At 44.0% G+C, this 19,558-nt stretch overlaps 1 protein-coding gene across 1 annotated transcript in view; it reads right to left on the bottom strand.

Moving 5' to 3' along the window:
* Window positions 1-7,956, bottom strand: part of LOC132805571 (mucin-2-like) — a 48,425-nt gene extending 40,469 nt beyond the window's left edge. The window contains exon 1 of the mRNA XM_060820700.1: window positions 7,851-7,956. Within this exon, the coding sequence (XP_060676683.1) occupies window positions 7,851-7,947 (97 nt within the window). The 5' untranslated portion in view covers window positions 7,948-7,956. The remainder of the gene's footprint in view (window positions 1-7,850) is intronic.
* Window positions 7,957-19,558: the final 11,602 nt, after the last annotated feature.

Here is a 19,558-nt window from a genome sequence, read left to right as displayed (position 1 = left end):
CCTCAGTTCTTGGCTCCTAACACTGTCTCCCTCCCTCATGAACTGTACATTCAAACTTTGCTAAGCCCCAGCCTAGGTAATCCATTACCAACGCTTGAGAAGGCTGGAGGCAAAAGAGAAAAACTTCCATTCAGTGGAAGAAACGATTAGAAGGAAACACACAACACGGAGCTCTAACCCGTCCAGACTGGAGAAAAACTCTCCCCAACCAGCTATGTTCAGGATCACAACTTGTGTCCAGTTTCCGCAGTATGAGGCCGAGCCAACAAAGAGCCATAAATATATGTCACAATACTGCAAGCATTGACGGTTGGTTTGTTCCCATAGTGCAGGTCTAGCCGAAAACAACCTCTCAAAGTCAGCTGCAAAAAGACACACATTGCGACGTCAGATTAAAATACATATTTAAAGGTTAATTTCCGAGATGTGGATGTTGTCGTTTGTGCACAGCTGCAGGTCAGCGATAGGATGGGGCTTAGCGAGTGACTTGACCTGAGCTCCAAGAGTCACAGGACATAAAACTCAGGACAGAAATTCAGCCGTTATCATTAACCACAGCGAGAAACGGGAACTTTTTAACCAGAAGAAACACACCACTTTTCGGGGGGAGGGGCGGATCGATCGTGTTGGGTTGTGGGGATACATAGCTGCCCTGGTTAATGATTCACCAAAGCTAGGAGCTGGTTGGGCAACATGCCAACTATTAAATTAATTTGGTCGGTGTTGTCACAGTGATCTGCTGAGTCAAGGTCATTGCTGAGAACCCACGTCACTTAATCACTCTGGATGGACATTATCATTCCAGTCAATCGTGAAAACCTAGTCCCTTCAATATTTCCACCCTGGTTTAAATGTTTTTTAAAATTGACAGCGGCAACTTTTTAAGCAGATGAACCACCTTTAATTGCTAACAAAGTGACACTGACCCTTGACAAGTCGCTGAGCTTTAGTGAGACGTATGAAGCAGTGAATTTACACACCAGTTTCCTGATTGTATCTGAACATGGGATAGTTTGAGTTAACCATCATCAGACTCCTCAGCTGCAAAATTTGCTGTTTATGTTTTCCCAGTGGGCACAGATTTGCCACATTTGTATAACCTCACAGCAAGGGTACTTCATGATCATCATTGGCCACAAGCCCTTTGGGACGACCTGGGTGTGGTGAAAGTGTTAGCTTTAACCTTTGTAAATGAGTCAAGAGAGCCACTGTTCCCTATTCCTTCTGTTGCCCAGCCCTAAGCTCTGGAATTCAGTCCAGAAATCTCTCTGCCCCACTCCACTAAGACATCTCTGAAAACTGAGCTGTGTCAGGCATGAATCTGTTTGAAGACAAAAAAAAACTGCAGATGCTGGAATCCGAAATACACAGGCCTAAAGAAGGCTTATACCTGAAACTTGACTTCCCCACCTCCTGATGCTGCCTGGCCTGCTGTATTCTTCCAGCCTCCTACTTGTGTATTAAGGATCTGGTTGAATGCACTAATGTTTCCTGATGTAGCTCTGTGTCAGACTGTGTTTGGTAGTTGCTTCTGGGATGTTAGTTACTACACATATACAAGTTGCTGTTAAAAATGATACCAGAATTCTACAAATTGTACCAGTTTTAGTCCATAATCATTTCGAATTGTAGATGGAATCCAGACTAAGTGTAATCACAGAATAATAGGATCGTCCTGGTACAGGAGTTTCTTCATGTCTCCTGTCCTTTCCTCATAATATTGCATGTTGTTTCTAACATTCAGGCAAAGTGGAGTTAGAAAGCAAGTAATAATTGGACACAGGTATGGAAACATAATTCAACACTTTGCTTTAGTCTTTCCATTTGTTTATACCCCACTATTAATAACAGATAGTCAAAGACAACACTAATCTTAAATTGGGAATTAAGAAAAGTAAAATTTGTTGAAGCAGAGAAGCTTGGCTATTGAGGTCGAGGGCTGAAAGATGCAAGACTGAGATGGCCTGATGTAGGGCTCATGCCCGAAACGTCGAATTTCCTGTTCCTTGGATGCTGCCTGACCTGCTGCGCTTTTCCAGCAACACATTTTCAGCTCAAGACTGAGATGGCACCAATATCTGGAGCGTAAGTTAACATAGGCACTTTCCATTATAAATACAGAGGTAAGAATTTACAGTGGAACATGTGACCACCAGAAGCACACTTATAGACAAGAACTGTGCAGAAGTGCAATAAATTTAATAATTTTGATTTATCCCATTTGGATTTTGATAAAGATCTGAATACAAAGCAGCTAGTGTGTCAGGAGGACACAGACATTGCCTTTCATTGGAGTTGAAACTTAAGTTTCTTGTACCATGAACACAAGCGTTTCCTTGGACTACATTTTATGCGTAAAGAAGAATAAAGATGCAGCAAATAAAGACTACAAATCTTGTATCTACAATATAATCATAGTGTTCGAGGATGGGAGAAAGACACAATGAAATGGTGATAGTGTTAAAAGTCACACAACACCAGGTTATAGTCCAACAAATTTATTTGGAGGCACTAGTTTTCAAAGCACTGCTCCTTCAACAGCTGGTTGTGAAGCAGAACCATAAGACACAGAATTTATAGCTGTGTGATTTTTAACTTTGTCTCCTCCAGTCCAACACCGGCTCCTCCAAATCATGGTGATAGAGAATTTAATGCAATATTTTTTATAATCACAAGGAGGGTAGTGATATGACTATCAGCAAAGCCAGTGTTCTGGACATTTCTTCTAAGCCCCTAGAGAGTCTTAATCACCATTGTCCCTGTCTCCATCCAGCCTGAAGTCTGGGATACCGTGTACAGTACTGTTATACAAGTTATAGGAGGTGTTACAGTCAGTTTCTCTTCCTATAAGTGTTGGGGAAACCTGTGTATAAATTAACCAAACATCCAGTCACAATAAGGAGGGCAATGTTCACAAGCAATAGAATGAAAATACCAATATGTCTTCCTTCCTCTCCTTCCTTCTTTCTGATACATACTTAGTTAGAGATAATACTTCATCTTCCACCTGGGTAGCCTACAGCCCAGAGGACTCAACACTGAGTTGTCCAATTTCAAATAACCTCCCTTCCCCCCCTCCTCCCCATCCCTTCCATTCCTCTGATTGACCCTTCCTTTCAGCTCAGAGAAAATGAGGACTGCAAATGCTGGAGATCAGAGTCAAAATTTATGGCACTGGACCAGCTGTGCTTTTCCAGCCCCACACTTTTTAATTCTTCCTTCCAGCTACCAACCAGTTCACTCCTCCCAAACCTCCCAACCTCTACCTGTATTTAACGAGGTAAAAACAATAACTGCAGATGCTAGAAACCAGATTCTGGATCAGTGGTGCTGGAAGAGCACAGCAGTTCACGCAGCATCCAAGGAGCAGCGAAATCGACATTTCGGGCCAGCTCAGCACTGTCACCATGACTTGTCCGGACTTGTCCGACCTGCCTATCTCCTTTTCCACCTATCTACTCCACTCTCTCCTCCCTGACCTATCACCTTCATCCCCTCCCCCACCCTCCTCTAGCTTATCTCTCCACGCTTCAGGCTCACTGCCTTTATTCCTGATGAAGGGCTTCTGCCCGAAAGGTCGATTTTGCTGCTCCTTGGATGCTGCCTGAACTGCTGTGCTCTTCCAGCACCACTAATCCAGAATCTACCTGTATTCACCTATTCCTACCTCACCAACCTGATCCCTCCCCCACCCAAAACACTCTACCCTCCTTATCTGCACCTCCCCTTACACCCAGCCCCAGTCCTCAAGAAGGGTTACACCTCAAACATTGACTTCTCCACCTCATGGAGCTGCCTGGCTTGCTGTGTTCTTCCAGCCTCATGCTTGCTTCCTTCTGATACATGGCTAAAAACAAAAAGTGCTGGAGATCACAGTGGGTCAGACAGTATGCATTATGAGAGAGCAGGCTAACATTTTGACTCTAGATGACTCATCATTGGAGCTGATGTCACGGCAGGAGGGGGCGGGGGCACAGGGAAAGGTGGAGTGCTGGGCGGAAAAAGGATGTTGATAGTTCAGATGATGTGAGAATGGCAGTACAATAGTGTGTCAAACTGACAGTGAGGAAAGAAGCCGGTTCCACTGGGGTGGAGAGGGAGGAGGGGGAAGCAGGTTGGGGGGGTGGGGTGGGGGGGTTGAGGGGGTGTGCAGGATGGGAGATCCTGAATCATAGCACAAACTACTCATTGCTTGAACTGAGCAGCATCCAAGAAGGGTTACACCTGAAATGTTGACTTTTCCACCTCCTGACACTGCCTGGCTTGCTGTGTTCTTCCAGCTTCCTGCTTGTCTACTTTGGATTCCAGCATCTGCAGTTTGTTTTGTCTCTATCCAAGAGGGACTTGGCAAGCACACCTGTCTCCTGAAACATCACAGCTCCAGCAATAACGTCTGGCAGTGAGCTGAAATATGGCCTCCAATTTACTCACAGGTCTTGTGTTGGGCAGTGTGTAAGACGAGGAGAAAGTGAGCACTGCAGGTGCAGGAGAGTCAGAGTGGAAAAGTGTGGCACTGGAAAAGCACAGCAGGTCAGGCAGCATCTGAGGTAGACAAGCAAGAGGCTGGAAGAACACAGCAACCCAGGCAGCATCAGAAGTTGGAGAAGTTGACATTTTGGGTGTAACCCTTCTTCAGGACTGGGGGGGTGGGTGTAAGGGGAGCTGCAGATAAGGAGGGTGGCAGGGGCAGGGTGGTGAAGTGGGGATTGGTGAAGACAGGTAGAAAGTCAATAGGAGCAATGAATCTGATCGGTGTCTGGGGAGAGTGGAAGGGCGAGGGAGGGGCTGGAAGGGAGTCGGGGGAAGGGAAGGGATTTTATTTGAAATTGGAGAATTCAATGCATCAGCGGAGCAGGAGAGCTGATGTTTTGGACATTAGCCCTTCATCAGTATGCAAAATCTGGGAGGCGATACCCTATTGGTATTATCGCTGGACAATGATTCTGGCATGCCCAGGTAACGGACTTGAATTTCACCATGGTAAATGATAAAACTTTAATTTTAAAGGAAATCTGATATGAAGAAGGAGGGACCATCTGGTTCATTAACTAAAGGAAGGACAAGTCTAGGTATGACTCCAGACCCACAGCAATGCAGTTTAATCTTAACAACCCTTTGGTCTATTAATGAAAGATTCAAAAAGACAGCTCACCACCACCTTCTCAAGAGTAATTTGTGTTAGGCAATGAAATAAAAAAAACACTGAAGATGGAGAAAGGTCACCAGACCCGAAACATTAACTTTGATTTCTCTTCACAGATGATGCCAGATGTGCTGAGTTTTACCAACAAAGTCTTTTTTTTCCCCTGACTTACAGCATTGGCAGATCTTTTGGCTTTTATTACAGGTAATGAAATGCTGGCCAGGCAGCTATGTCCATGACCAATGAATTAAAAACAACATTAAGAGGTGTTCAAAACTGGGGACAATTTTGACAGGATAAAGAATGGTGTATGTAGTAACTAGGAGTTGCAATTTTAAGATTGTAAACAAGACAGCCAGGACTGAGATGAAGAGAAATCTCTTTACTCAGGGGATTAATAGGATTTGCAATGAACTGTGTAGCAGGTTGCAAAGGACAAGTATTATATGTTTGAAAGTGATGAATTTTGAGGGCGACTTGAATAGCCTGGAGAGTGGAACCAGCTGTTTTGGGAGCATGTACAGACTCGATGGGTCAAATGGCTTCCTTCTGGACTGTAAAATTGTTTGATTCTAATTCTAATGATTGTTTTAAAAATGCAGTTTGTGGGGTGGTCCTTTAGTCCTAAGGACAAAAGCAATGAGTTGGCTTTCACCACAGATCACTATTCCTGGCCCCTGGACAGGATCAAGCTTGGCCATAGCGAAGCAACCCATGAACAAACCTTTATTTATGTGTCCAACTGGGGATTTAGATCAGATCTGGGAAGCAGCCAGTGCCATGTAACAGTGTTATTGCGTTCAGCTTTCAGGTAACCAGACAAAAGAGTGTAAGGTGACTGATGAAATGCAGAGTGCTGGGGAAAAAAAATTCAAGTACTTGAAGACTATTTAAAAGTAAAGTCACCAACTGTAGCTGTGAATTGGAGGAGCCGGTGTTGGACTGGGGTGTACAAAGTTAAAAATCACACATCAGGTTACAGTCCAACAGGTTTATTTGGAAGCACTAGCTTTCAGAGCACTGCTCCTTCATCCGAAAGCTGGTGCTTTTGTATAAACCTGTTGGAGTATTACCTGGTGTTGGGTGATTTTTAATTTTAGCTGGTATTGATTGCATTGTGCAGAGCAGTAAATGTTGATTCGTTACAGCGCAGCTCTCCTCTGGACTTGCCCCTTCAGTAAAACTTTCCGGATGAAGGGCTCTGGCCCGAAACGGCGAATTCCCTGCTCCTTGGATGCTGCCTGACCTGCTGCGCTTTAACCAGCAACACATTTTCAGCTCTGATCTCCAGCATCTGCAGACCTCACTTTTTACCCTTCAGTAAAACATCCCACTGTATGGAAATGCAAAGCAGCGCTGACTCTAAAGTCATGGAATATTCATGCCCGGAACAAGCGCCGACACTAACCACTGCCACCCCCCACCCCCCACTCTCTGTTGTGTTGCTTCCCCACCTCGGGCTACGCCTCATGGTGTCGATCCTCTCACTGCGCTTTTGATGAATAATTCTGACGCGAGTTACCTCGTGGTCGATGATATAAATCAGAATAATATATTCACAGCAGCCAGCCTGAAGGAATGAGGTAAAAGGAATGCCTTCCCGCGCTAATAGACCTGTGTACCCACACTAACTGGAGCTGAGTGGGTCCCCTCAATGTGCGGTAACACTGAGACGTGGTTAGAGTGAAGTTAAATAAAGGCAGGGGGACCTGGAGAAACGCCTGCAGCTTCTGTGGAGAGAGTAAAGTCGCTTCAACTCCGTTTCTCTCTGCACAGAAGCTGCCAGATCTGCTGAGTTTCTCCAGCAGTTATTTATTGTGATGATTGTGGGAAAAAAAAGCTGGCAATCAAGTCACTACAAGGCGGTCATAACAGCCGTGGATTTTATACTTTGTGGAGAGCGCGGGTCCACAAAGCGAGCGTGAGCCCTCAAGATGCAGGGACACAGAGATCACCATCAATCACCAATCATTTACAGCGGTGTCTCTGCCCAGGGGGAGACTGGGTGGGGGGGGACTTCACCATCACCGAAGGGACTTACAGAGGAACAAAGTTCAAAGTCACACAACACCAGGTTATAGTCCAACAGGTTTAATTGGAAGCACACTAGCTTTCGGAGCGACTCTCCTTCACCAGGGGGTGTACACCCCAGTCCAACACCGGTATCTCCAAATCCTGAATACCGACAAACAGCCTCTTTAACACCACCTCACTCCTCAAAACAAAAAGGGGCAGAATTACCCCCTAGAGGCCAGGGCTGAATCTAATTCCTTCTCCCTCTTATCTCTCCCCAAAGCAACTATCCACCCACGGATTGTTCACACAGTAACCACCAAGCCGCCAGTTTGCATTGTACCCGGTTATTTACCGGTTAAACATTTCCCGGCGGAGTTTTCTTTTTCGCTCACACTCTCCCGCTTTCCTTACAAACCACACAGAGGTCGGAGAGACATAACCCTAGGTGGCTTTGTCCACAGCTAATTCAGAAGAAGCAATTCCAGCAGATTTCAGGACTTTTGTAATCCGCCCTTGATCTAATATTCCCATTTCCCAGGTTGTTCTGGTCCCGCTGCTCCCATATTTTTGCTGCACTAATTCTAGGCTCACCTTTCTCCCGACAGGTGACCTATCCCTTAGAAAAGCACAAACCTCCCCGAAAGTGTGAACACTAAGCCACGTTATTGTCTCCCCCAGCCCTAGGACTCACCTGCTCCGAGGTAGACCCCCAACAACAGAAGAGAGGAACTTCGGCGTCGCGGCTTCATGGTGGAACAATCTGTGTCAAAATGTCGCTTCAAAACCATCAGCCCTCACAGAGCAGCTCCAGGACAAAATGAGGAGAGTCCGCCCACAAACAGGTACCAATACACCTGGAGGTCCCGCCCATATCTACAATAAACTCCACCCCGTCCCCCACCGCCGGGGAAAATATACACTTCCCCACTGTAATAAAACCCCACCCGATTTGAAAAAAAACCACAACATTCACTACCCTCACGCCCCCAAACAAATAGCTAGAACTGAGACTGCACCATTGGGGTGTACCTCATGAACTGACCTACTGCACCTGACCAAGTCCATACCTGAGAACCAGCTGCACAAGGATCAGGAACACATCTAGAACATATCACACACTGAAAAGGTCCAGACCTGGAACCAGATAGCTCCAGAGCCGGAGTAGCATACAGCACTGAAATAGTCCCGTCCAGGCTGACCAGACATCCCAACCTGACCTTAGTCTCATTTGCTGAAAATGTGTTGCTGGTTAAAGCACAGCAGGTCAGGCAGCATCCAAGGAACAGGAAATTCGACGTTTCTGGCGAAACGTCGAATTTCCTGTTCCTTGGATGCTGCCTGACCTGCTGTGCTTTAACCAGCAACACATTTTCAGCTCTGATCTCCAGCATCTGCAGACCTCACTTTTTACTCTTAGTCTCATTTGCCAACATTTGGCCCATATCCCTTTAAACCCTTCATATTCATAAAGCCATCCAGATGCCTATTAAATGTTGTAATTGTACCTGCGCCCATCACTTCCTATGACAGCTCATTTCATGCACACCAGCCTCACAGTGAAGTAATTTCCCCCCAGATCCTTTTTAAAATCTTACCCTTCTCACCTTAAACCAATGCCCTCTAGTTTTGGACTCCCACACCTTCGGAAAAACACCTTGTTTATTCATCCTATCCATGCCCCTCATGGGTTTATAAACTTCTATAAGATCACCCCTCAGCCTCCAACAGTTCAGGGAAGAAAGGACCCAGGCCATTCATTCCAGGACAAATCCAGAACTGAAAACTTACTCTTGGACATATCCAGAATTAAAAGACACCCACTCCTGAACAGATCCAGACTAGGACATGGCCAACAATAGTCAACAACTTATCCTGGACTTCTCACATAGGTGTAATGGTCAAGAAGGCAAAACAATGTGTTTTCTACTTCAGACGGCTCAGGTAATTTGGCACATCCATAAGAATTCTCACAAATGTTTACAGGTGCATTATCAAAAGCATACTGTCCAGGTGCATAACGTTTGTATGGGAACTGCCCAGAACCATAAGAAACTACAGAAAGTTGTGTGTACATCCCAGAGCATCACGGAAGCCAACCTTCCATCCATGGACTCCATTTATCCAGCTTGTTACAGCAGAAAGGCAGCCAACATCATGAAAGATCCATTGCACCTGGTAATGATCTCCGCAACCTCTTCCGTCAGGCAGAAGATACTGAAGCTTGAACACATCAGCAGGCTCCGGAACAGCTTCCCTCAGCTGTTATTAGACTGATGAATGGAGTCTCTAACTTCAAATAATGTTGATGGTGCCTAGCGCATGCCCTGTGCAACGTAACCTGTGTGTCTCTGTCTACGTTTTTACATGTATGATCTGTATCCTTGATCTGCCTGTAGTACTCATAAACAAAGCTTTTCACTGTGCTTTGGGATGTGTGATGATGAATGAATCAATGAATCAATCCAAGACTAAAACACACCCACGCCTGGATAGATCCAGGACTGAAACACATCCACGCCTGGATAGATCCAGGACTGAAACACATCCACGCCTGATAGATCCAGGACTGAAACACATCCACGCCTGGATAGATCCAGGACTGAAACACATCCACGCCTGATAGATCCAGGACTAAAACACACCCATGCCTGGATAGATCCAGGACTGAAACACACCTTTAGGACTAAAGCATAGTCACTCCTGGAGAGATCTAGAATTGAACCACACCCTTTCCTTGACAGATGCAGAACTTGGGCATACCCACATCATAATAGATCCAGACCTAAGACAGAGGAGACCACAAAAGTTGGAACAGACCAACAAATGAATCTACACAGACTCAAATATGAAACAGTAACACACCTGTAAGGTCCCACAACTGGAGAAGTCCCAAACCTGAAACAGATCCACTCCTGAAAGAGAAGCCCAGCACACCTGCATGTGGAACAGGTTCATATCTGGAACTAATTCTCAGAGGAAATGGAACTGCTGTGTTTCAGAACCACACATCCACACCTGGAAGAATCAATACCTAAAACTAAAAGGTACTAGAAGCAGATCAACACATGGAACAGTTTCCCAACCAATTACACCATACTACAACAGAAGAGACTCAAAGAGCCACATCAAGATCATAGACTTCCAGACCTCAAGAGAACAAACCCTCAGCAGACCCTCATCTGGTATACACTCACATCTAGAATAAAACACTTCCAGAGTTGAACGAACACACACACACACACACACACACGGAAGTGAATACAACTGGAACAAATTTCCAGCTGCAGCAACAACAAACACTGGGAAAACATTCCTACTTGCAGCACACTCCTAACTAGGTAACACTCACACTGAGAATAGACCCATAACAGGTACAGACATGGACCAGGTTCAGCAACACATCAGGATCTGACTCACACCAGAAATGGACTTCATTTTAAACAATCCTGCACCTGAAATAATTATCCCTGCTTATATATCTTCCTCAATGATTTTAACATTATATCTGGTGTCTAAATAGAAACTGTTCTGCCATTATGGATGCTGTCATGCAAGTTAAACTACACTTAACTAAGTCTTCAAGTTCACTAAAGAAAGGAACCTGATTGAATATCGGCAAAGACGCAAAATAGGCAGAAATGCAAACCTTGCTGTTTTGAAGATGCACCCTCTAAATAGTTGGATTATTTAAACTGGAGAGCAGATGTGTGATGTCATATGTGGACAGCATTAATGATTCCTTTTATTTTCTGTCCTTACTATATTTAATTTTTATAATGCATCTCTTGTCTCCTCAGGACTTCTGAACATTCCTGATGACAAAGGAGTTTGTTTTGAATTAGCTCGATGTTTAATATGACACCTTAGGCCCTCCAACTAGCAGTTATACTGTTTGTTGAGGTGAATGTTGGTCACAACACTAGGAGAACTGTTTTTGAATAACACCATGTGATCTTTTACATGATTTAACAGTGAGTTGGAATATCTGTTTAGAGTACTTCCAAAAGACAGTATTTCTGAAAATACAGCACTCCTCAGTTACTGGAGTATTGAATACATGACAGTATTGAGTAACATCTGTGTGACAATTTTAGATATAAATAGTTCATTATCCAAATATTCAAATGTAGCTGCATTGTACTTATTTAGGTGCCAACGCCCTCTTGTGGCACAGTGGTAGTGTCCGTACCCTGGACCAGGAGTCTCAGTTTCAAGTCCCACCTGCTCCAAAGATGTGTAATAACATCTCTAAATAGGTTGATTAGAAAATAGGTTAGAGAATAATTTTTAAAAATGCTTCACCTAGGGCTCTTGTGGTGCAGTGGGAGTGTTCTTTCTTTCAGCCAGAAGGCCTGCATTCAACTCCTCCCTGCTCCAGAAGTGTATCATAACATTTCTCAACAGGAATTAAAAAATACTTGAATGCTTTGCCAAGCTTTCTTGTATTGCAGTAGTAATGCCCTATCACCAAGCCAGGAGACCTTGACTGAAGTCCCACCTGCACCAGAACTACGTAATAAAATCTCTGAACAAGTTGTTTAGGAAATACTTAGAGATAAATGCTTTACCTCACAGGATGGAACTAGGCTCCCCGTTAGTTGGGTGCAGACCATTCAACTCCTGGTCTGTTTGGAGTTAATCGTAGCGATAGTGAGTACGAGTCTTCGACGGGAACAGGGATGAGAACTTTGCAGATAGATAAATTGTTTTTACAAGTTTGGAGATCATGATGTGGAGGTGTGGAGCAGTGCTCTGAAAACTCATATGTCCAAACAAACCTGTTCGACTATAATTTGGTGTTGTGTGATTTTTAGTGTGGAGGAGATGGGAGCTGTGAGATTAAAATTGCACACAACAGGTGATGAGCTGATGTCCTCAGCACAGAGGTTCCGGCAGGGATCTTTGGAGAGCACTCAGAAATTCTGGCTAATTTACTTTCTTCCATGCCCAGGTTGCAGAAGTCATGTGCCTTTTTAACTGCGGTGCAGCTGAAATCAGCTGAGCAAGGTTTACAGGCACTACATGAAAACCTCCAGGTGTGACCACACAACATCCAACCACTGATGTACCAGTGATACTTCTGTTGCTGATAGAAGAACATGACTCTAATGGTTTCAACAGGAGAGGCAGGTCATTGGTACATTTTGTCCATGTTTTGTTTCATGGTGAATAATTTAAAAACAATTTGTTTCTAGTGTTCTGTTCACCCAGAGTGGAGCAGCTACAGTCCCAACATCAAAGTAAATGTTAGCAGATCCGGTTCCTTGATACTTGGCTGTGAGCCACTCACCTTTTAGAAGTGAAGTCACATTTAGATCTGGAGCTGATTAAATCTCAAAATGTACTTATACCTCCCCCAGGTGGTAACATTCAAATTCACAAACTGTAACCTGGGGCAAAAGACATTACAGTGACATAGTGGTAATCGAAATCCAGGGCATGAGTCTGATTCCCACGAGGAAATGTAAAATAATTTTTAAAAAAATACTGGAATGAAAAGTTATTCTAATGTTGACTAGGTAACCACTATCAATTGCTTAAAACACCACCTGGTCACTAATAAAATGCCCGTTCGGGAAAGACATCTTCAGTCCTTACCTGGTTTGGTCTACATGTGACTGCAGACCTACAATGATATCATAGAGTCATAGAGATGTTTAGCATGGAAATAGACCCTTCGGTCCAACCTGTCCAATCCGACCAGGTATCCCAACCCAAAAGTGTCCCAGTGCCAGCACCCAGCCCATATCCCTCCAAACCGTTCGTATTCATATACCCATCCAAATGTCTTTGAAATTTTGCAAACGTACCAGCCTCCACCATTTCCTTTCATACACGTACCACTCTCTGTGTGAAAACGTTGTCTCTTAGGTCTCTTTTATATCTTTCCCCTCTCACCCTAAACCTATGCCCTCTAGTTTTGGACTCCCCCACCCCAGGGAAAAGACCTTGTCTATTTATCCAATCCATGCCTCTCATGATCTTATAAACCTCCCTAAGGTCACCCCTCAGCCTCCGACACTTCAGGGAAAACAGCCACAGCCTGTTCAGCCTCTCCCTACAGCTCAAATCCTCCAACCCTAGCAACATCCTTGTAAATCTTTTCTGAACCCTTTCAAGTTTCACAACATCATTCCAATAGGAAGGAGACTAGAATTGCACGCAATATTCCAACAGTGGCCTAACCAATGTCCTGTACAGCCGCAACATGACCTCCCAATCCCTGTACTCAATAGTCTGACCAATAAAAGAAAGCATACCAAACACCTTCTTCACTATCCTATCTACCTGTGACTCCAAGGTATCTTTGTTCAGCAACACTGCCTAAGACATTACCATTAAGTGTGTAAGTCCTGCTAAGCCAAAAGAGAAAATGCTGGAAAATCTCAGCAGGTCTGGCAGCATCTATAAGGAGAGAAAAGAGCTGACGTTTTGAGTCTAACTGACCCTTTGTCAAAGCTAAAAAAAGGGAGAAACAGGGAGGTAGATGTGATCTGTATGGACTTCAATAAGGCATTCGACAAGGTTCCCAAAATGCAGCACCTCACATTTATCTAAATTAAACTACATCTGCCACTTCTCAGCCCATTGTCCCAAAAGATCAAGATCCCCTTGTAATCCCCTTCTTTGCTGTCCACTACACCCCCAATTTTGGTGTCATCTGTAAACTTATTAACTGTACCTCTTATGCTCACATCCAAATCATTCATATATATGATGAAAAATAGTAGACCCAGCACTGATCCTTGTGGCACTCCACTGGTCACAGGCCTCCAGTCTGAAAAACAACCCTCCACCACCACCCTCTGTCTTCTACCTTTGAGCCAGTTCTGTATCCAAATGGCTAGTTCTCCCTGTATTCTATGAGATCTAACCTTGCTAATCAGTCTCCCATGGGGAACCTTGTCGAACACCATACTGAAGTTCATATAGATCACATCTACCACTCTGCCCTCATCAATCCTCTTTGTTACTTCTTAAAAAAACTCAATCAAGTTTGTGAGATATGATTTCCCACGCACAAAGCCATGTTGACTATCCCCGATCAGTCCTTGCCTTTCCAAATACATGTACATCCTGTCCCTCAGGATTCCCTCCAACAACTTGCCCACCACCGACGTCAGGCTCACTGATCTATAGTTCCCTGGCTTGTCCTTACCACCCTTTTTAAACAGTGGCACCACGTTATCCAACCTCCAGTCTTCCAGCACCTCACCTGTGACTATCAATGATACAAATATCTCAGTAAGAGGCCCAGCAATCTCTTCCCTAGCTTCCCACAGAGTTTGATCAGGTCCTGGGGGTTTATTCACTTTTATACGTTTCAAGATATCCAGCACTCCTCCTCTCTAATATGGACATTTTTCAAGATGTCACCATCCATTTCTTTACATTCTATATCTTCCATGTCCTTTTCTACAGTAAACACTGATGCAAAATACTTGTTTAATATCTCCCCCATCTCCTGCGGCTCCACACAAAGGCTGCCTTGCTGATCTTTGAGGGGCCATATTCTCTCCCTAGTTACTCTTTTGTCCTTAATAGTGACTGACTCTTAAATACCTTCTAAAATAGCTTAGAAAGCCACTAAAGTCAAAAGGAAATTAGAGTAGTGGACAAAAAATAGTTGCCCCCTGAGGTACACTCACATCTCATGAATGAAGGAAACAAACTTCAGAGATTAAAAGAAAAGGAACATTTGAAATAACACCGCAGCTTTGACAGCATCTGTGAAATGGGAAAAGGTTAATAAAGAGGTCAGAGACGAGGGATATTGCAGTGACACCCTAAAGTCTATCCACCATCTACAAGGTACAAGTCAGGAGGGTGAAGGAATACTCCGCAGTTGCCTGGATGGGTGCAGATCCAACAATACTCAAGAAGCTCAACACCATTCCAGGACAAACCAACCTACTTGACTGGCACCACATCTACAAATATTCGATTCCTCCACCACTGACGCTCAGTAGCAGCAGTGTGTACTATCTACAAGATGCACTGCAGAAATTCACCAAAGATCCTTAGACAGCACCTTCTAAACCCACGACCATCTCCATCTAGAAGGACAAGGGCAGCAGGTACTTAGGAACACCACCCCCTGCAAATTCCCCTCCAAGCCACTCACCACCCTGACTTGGAAATACACTGCTGTTCCTTCACAGTCATCGGGTCAAAATCCTGGAACTCCCTCTCTACTGGCACTGTGGGTGACCCCACAGCAAGTGGACTGCAACGATTCAAGGAGGCAGCTCACCCCCACTCACCATCTCAAGGGCAAATAGGGATGGGCTATCAATGCTGGCCCAGCCAGTCCCACAAACGAATAAAAAAAAATCAAGATCATTGACGTTTTATTGTTGATCCTGAGGAAAGCTCTTCAACTTTCAGCTGTAAACTGTTTCTCTCTGTGTGGATGTTGCCAATGCTCCTGAGTATTTGCAGCATTTTCTGTTTTAATTTTAGACTTCCAGCACAGCAGCCTTTTGATTTTAGTATTTCAGAAGAGGTATTTTGTATTCTCCCTTCTGTTGAGAGCATCAATTCAAATAGCCTCTCATAAGCTGGATCTGCCATTCATGAGCTGAAACCTCCCCTTCACAATCCTTCACTGCTTAAACCTCGCTTTCACTGGGTCAAATTCTGGATTTCCCTCCTTCAGGGCATTGTGGGTTAATCTACAGCATGTGGCCTGCAGCAGTTGAAGACAGCAGCTCACCACCACCTTCTCAAGAGATCAAGGGATTGGCAATAATCACTGGCCCAGCCAGCAGTGCCCATGTCCCTGAATTAATAAAATAAAAACCAACAGACAATCACTGACTTTAACTGGCAATCACTAATTAAGTCTATTGCCAGTTATCACTGGAAATGATCAACAAAATCATCAATCATTGCCATTCACCAGCAATTGCCAATTACTCGTTTTCAACAGCAATTACTGGTGCTCATGAGTAATTGAAGAAAATTACTGGATTTCACCAGGAATTGCCATAAACTCCGTGGTATTGGAAGATAAGGAGACTACAAAATTGAAAGAAAAAACATTCACTGTGGCAAAGATCAGTGCTAACCTTCAGGATTGAGAAAGATTTAAAAACCAACAAAAAATGGCCAAAAATTAATAAAGAGGGAGAAAGTAAAGTTTGACGGTTAACTAACAAGTTTTATATATATATAAATAAACTAAATGATCCATTAAATATGTAAAAAGGAAGAAAATGCCAATACTAACATAGGCTGCTTAGAGAATGGAGCTGGAGGAAGAACAAAATGGAGCCAGGAAATAGCGGAGGAGTTGAATTAATACTTCGCATCGGTCTTCACACCAAAAAAAACACTAATAGCATTCCAAAAATACTAGATAATCACGGGGAAAAGAGGGTGAGCAGGTGGGACCACCATGACCCCTCAACTGGTACAGGAATTGAACCTGTGCTGTTGGTAATAGGAAAAGCAAATGGATTTTTAGCTTTTATTTCAAAGGGAATGACGATAAAACTATGGGAGATTTTATAAACTGTACTATATCGCTAAAACTATACAAACATGAGTCAGCGCAAACTTATAATACTGTGAACAAATTTGGGCCCCTTACCTAAGGAGATATATATCGGCATTGGAGGCAGAAACTTCTCTGGGTTGATCCTGGGCGAGGATGGTTTTTTTTGTGTGAGGGGAAGTTCTGTAAGCTGGTTCATTCATTAGTGTTTAGAAGAAAAGAGGAGACATTATTAAAATAGAAAAGATTCTTGGGGACTTGACTAGGTAGATACAAAAACGTTGGTTGCTCTGTTGGGAGAGGTTAGGACTAGAGGATATAATCTCAGAATATGGGCTCCCCCATTTGAGTCTGACATTTGGCCTCATTTATTCCTGATGAAGAGTTTTTGCCTGAAACATCGATTTTCCTGCTCCTTGGATGCTGCCTGACCTGCTGTGCCTTTCCAGCACCACACTAATTTGGAGGAATTTCCTAGATTTTAGTGAAACTATGGAATTCTTTATCACACAGGCCTGTCAAGACTGAGTCACTAAGTCTATTTAAGGAAGAGATGGACAGATTTTTAATCAGTAAGGGAATCAAGGTTTATGGAGAAAAGGCAGGGAAATCGAGTTGAGGATTATCAGGTCAGCCATGATCTCATTGAATCTGTTCTGCAATTCAGTGGGCTGAATAGTCTATTTCTGCTCCAACATCTCTCACTCTCACCAACAATAATTGATTCTCACAGCAAGGAAAGGGTTTTGGAGGTGGGATAGATAGGCTTACAAACCAAAAGGACATGGCAGTTTGCAGGGCAGTTATTTTGGTAATGATACCCAGAGTGGATAGGAAGAGGAATTATTTATTCATGTCTGGCACTAAACAGGAAAGGTGGCCTGATTGTCTTAATATGAAATATGAGGATTATTAGGGTCTAAGGAAAGGGCATGCAAATTGGCCCTTGAGATGTGGGAGGACTTTAAATTTCAACAAAATAGATTTTAGATTAGATTAGACTTACAGTGTGGAAACAGGCCCTTCGGCCCAACAAGTCCACACCGACCCGCCGAAGCGCAACCCACCCATACCCCTACATTCACCCCCTACCTAACACTACGGGCAATTTAGCTTGGCCAATTCACCTAACCCGCACATCTTTGTGACTGTGGGAGGAAACCGGAGCACCCGGAGGAAACCCACGCAGACACGGGGAGAACGTGCAAACTCCACACAGTCAGTCGCCTGAGTCGGGAATTGAACCCGGGTCTACAGGCGCTGTGAGGCAGCAGTGCTAACCACTGTGCCACCGTGCCGCCCACAAAATAGGTTAGAAAGATCGATCAAGAAAGGGAAAATAGAGTACAACAGTAAGTTTGTTCAGAGAAAGTGATTAGTGAAAACAAATGTCGATCCCTTACAGTCAGAAACAGGGTAAGTTAGAATGTGGAACCAACTAAATACATCGTTTGTTTTTATTTCCTTAGATTAGACTTACAATGTGGAAACAGGCCCTTTGGCCCAACAAGTCCACACCGACCCACCGAAGCGCAACCCACCCATACCCCTACATTTACCCCTTACCTAACACTACGGGCAATTTAGCTTGGCCAATTCACCTAACCCGCACATCTTTGTGACTGTGGGAGGAAACCGGAGCACCCGGAGGAAACCCACGCAGACACGGGGAGAACGTGCAAACTCCACACAGTCAGTCGCCTGAGTCGGGAATTGAACCCGGGTCTACAGGCGCTGTGAGGCAGCAGTGCTAACCACTGTGCCACCGTGCCGCCCACAAAATAGGTTAGAAAGATCGATCAAGAAAGGGAAAATAGAGTACAACAGTAAGTTTGTTCAGAGAAAGTGATTAGTGAAAACAAATGTCGATCCCTTACAGTCAGAAACAGGGTAAGTTAGAATGTGGAACCAACTAAATACATCGTTTGTTTTTATTTCCTTAGATTAGACTTACAATGTGGAAACAGGCCCTTTGGCCCAACAAGTCCACACCGACCCACCGAAGCGCAACCCACCCATACCCCTACATTTACCCCTTACCTAACACTACGGGCAATTTAGCATGGCCAATTCACCTGACCCGCACATCTTTGGACTGTGGGAGGAAACTGGAGCACCCGGAGGAAACCCACGCAGACACGGGGAGAATGTGCAAACTCCACACAGTCAGTCGCCTGAGGCGGGAATTGAACCCGGGTCTCAGGCGCTGTGAGGCAGCAGTGCTAACCACTGTGCCACCGTGCCGCCCGAAAGGAGAATTCCAAAAACATTGAGGAACTGTTGGTCACATGGGAGGATCTGAAGGAAATCAGAATTAGTAGAAAAATAGTGTTGGGAATTTTATGGGTTTAAAGGCTCTTTTTAATCTACGTCCCAGAGTACTTAAGGAAATGACCAGAAATAATGGATGCATTGATGGGTCATCTTTCAAAATACTATATACTCTGGAACAGTTGCTGGATTGGAAGCTACGTTCTTTAACATCACTATTTTAATAAAGAGGAAGAGTGAAAACAGCTAATTATAAACTGGTTCACCTGATATAGAGAATTAGGAAAAATGTGAGAATCTATAATAAAAGAATAAAGAATATCAAAACACTTGGAAAACAGTGATAGTACTAAATACAGTTAGCATGGATTTGTGAAAGGGAAATCATGTTTGACAAACCCAGAATTCTTCAAGGATATAACTAGCAGAGTTGATAAGGGGAGCAGTGAATGTGGTTGACTTGGATTTTCAGAAGGTGTTCAATAAGGTCTCACATAAAAGATTAGCATGTAAAATTAAAATACATGAGATTGGGGGTAGTATACTGACATTGGTAGAGAGCTGAAAAAAAGAGTAGGAATCAACTTTTTTTTTGTCTGGAAAGCAGGCAGTTTAGGGTACACTGTTGC

The sequence above is a fragment of the Hemiscyllium ocellatum genome, chromosome 50 (genome assembly GCF_020745735.1).
Source record: "Hemiscyllium ocellatum isolate sHemOce1 chromosome 50, sHemOce1.pat.X.cur, whole genome shotgun sequence".
In the NCBI taxonomy this organism is placed as follows: Eukaryota; Metazoa; Chordata; class Chondrichthyes; order Orectolobiformes; family Hemiscylliidae; genus Hemiscyllium; species Hemiscyllium ocellatum.
Note: the sequence above shows the minus strand (reverse complement) of the source record. Positions and strands in the feature narration are given on the sequence as shown.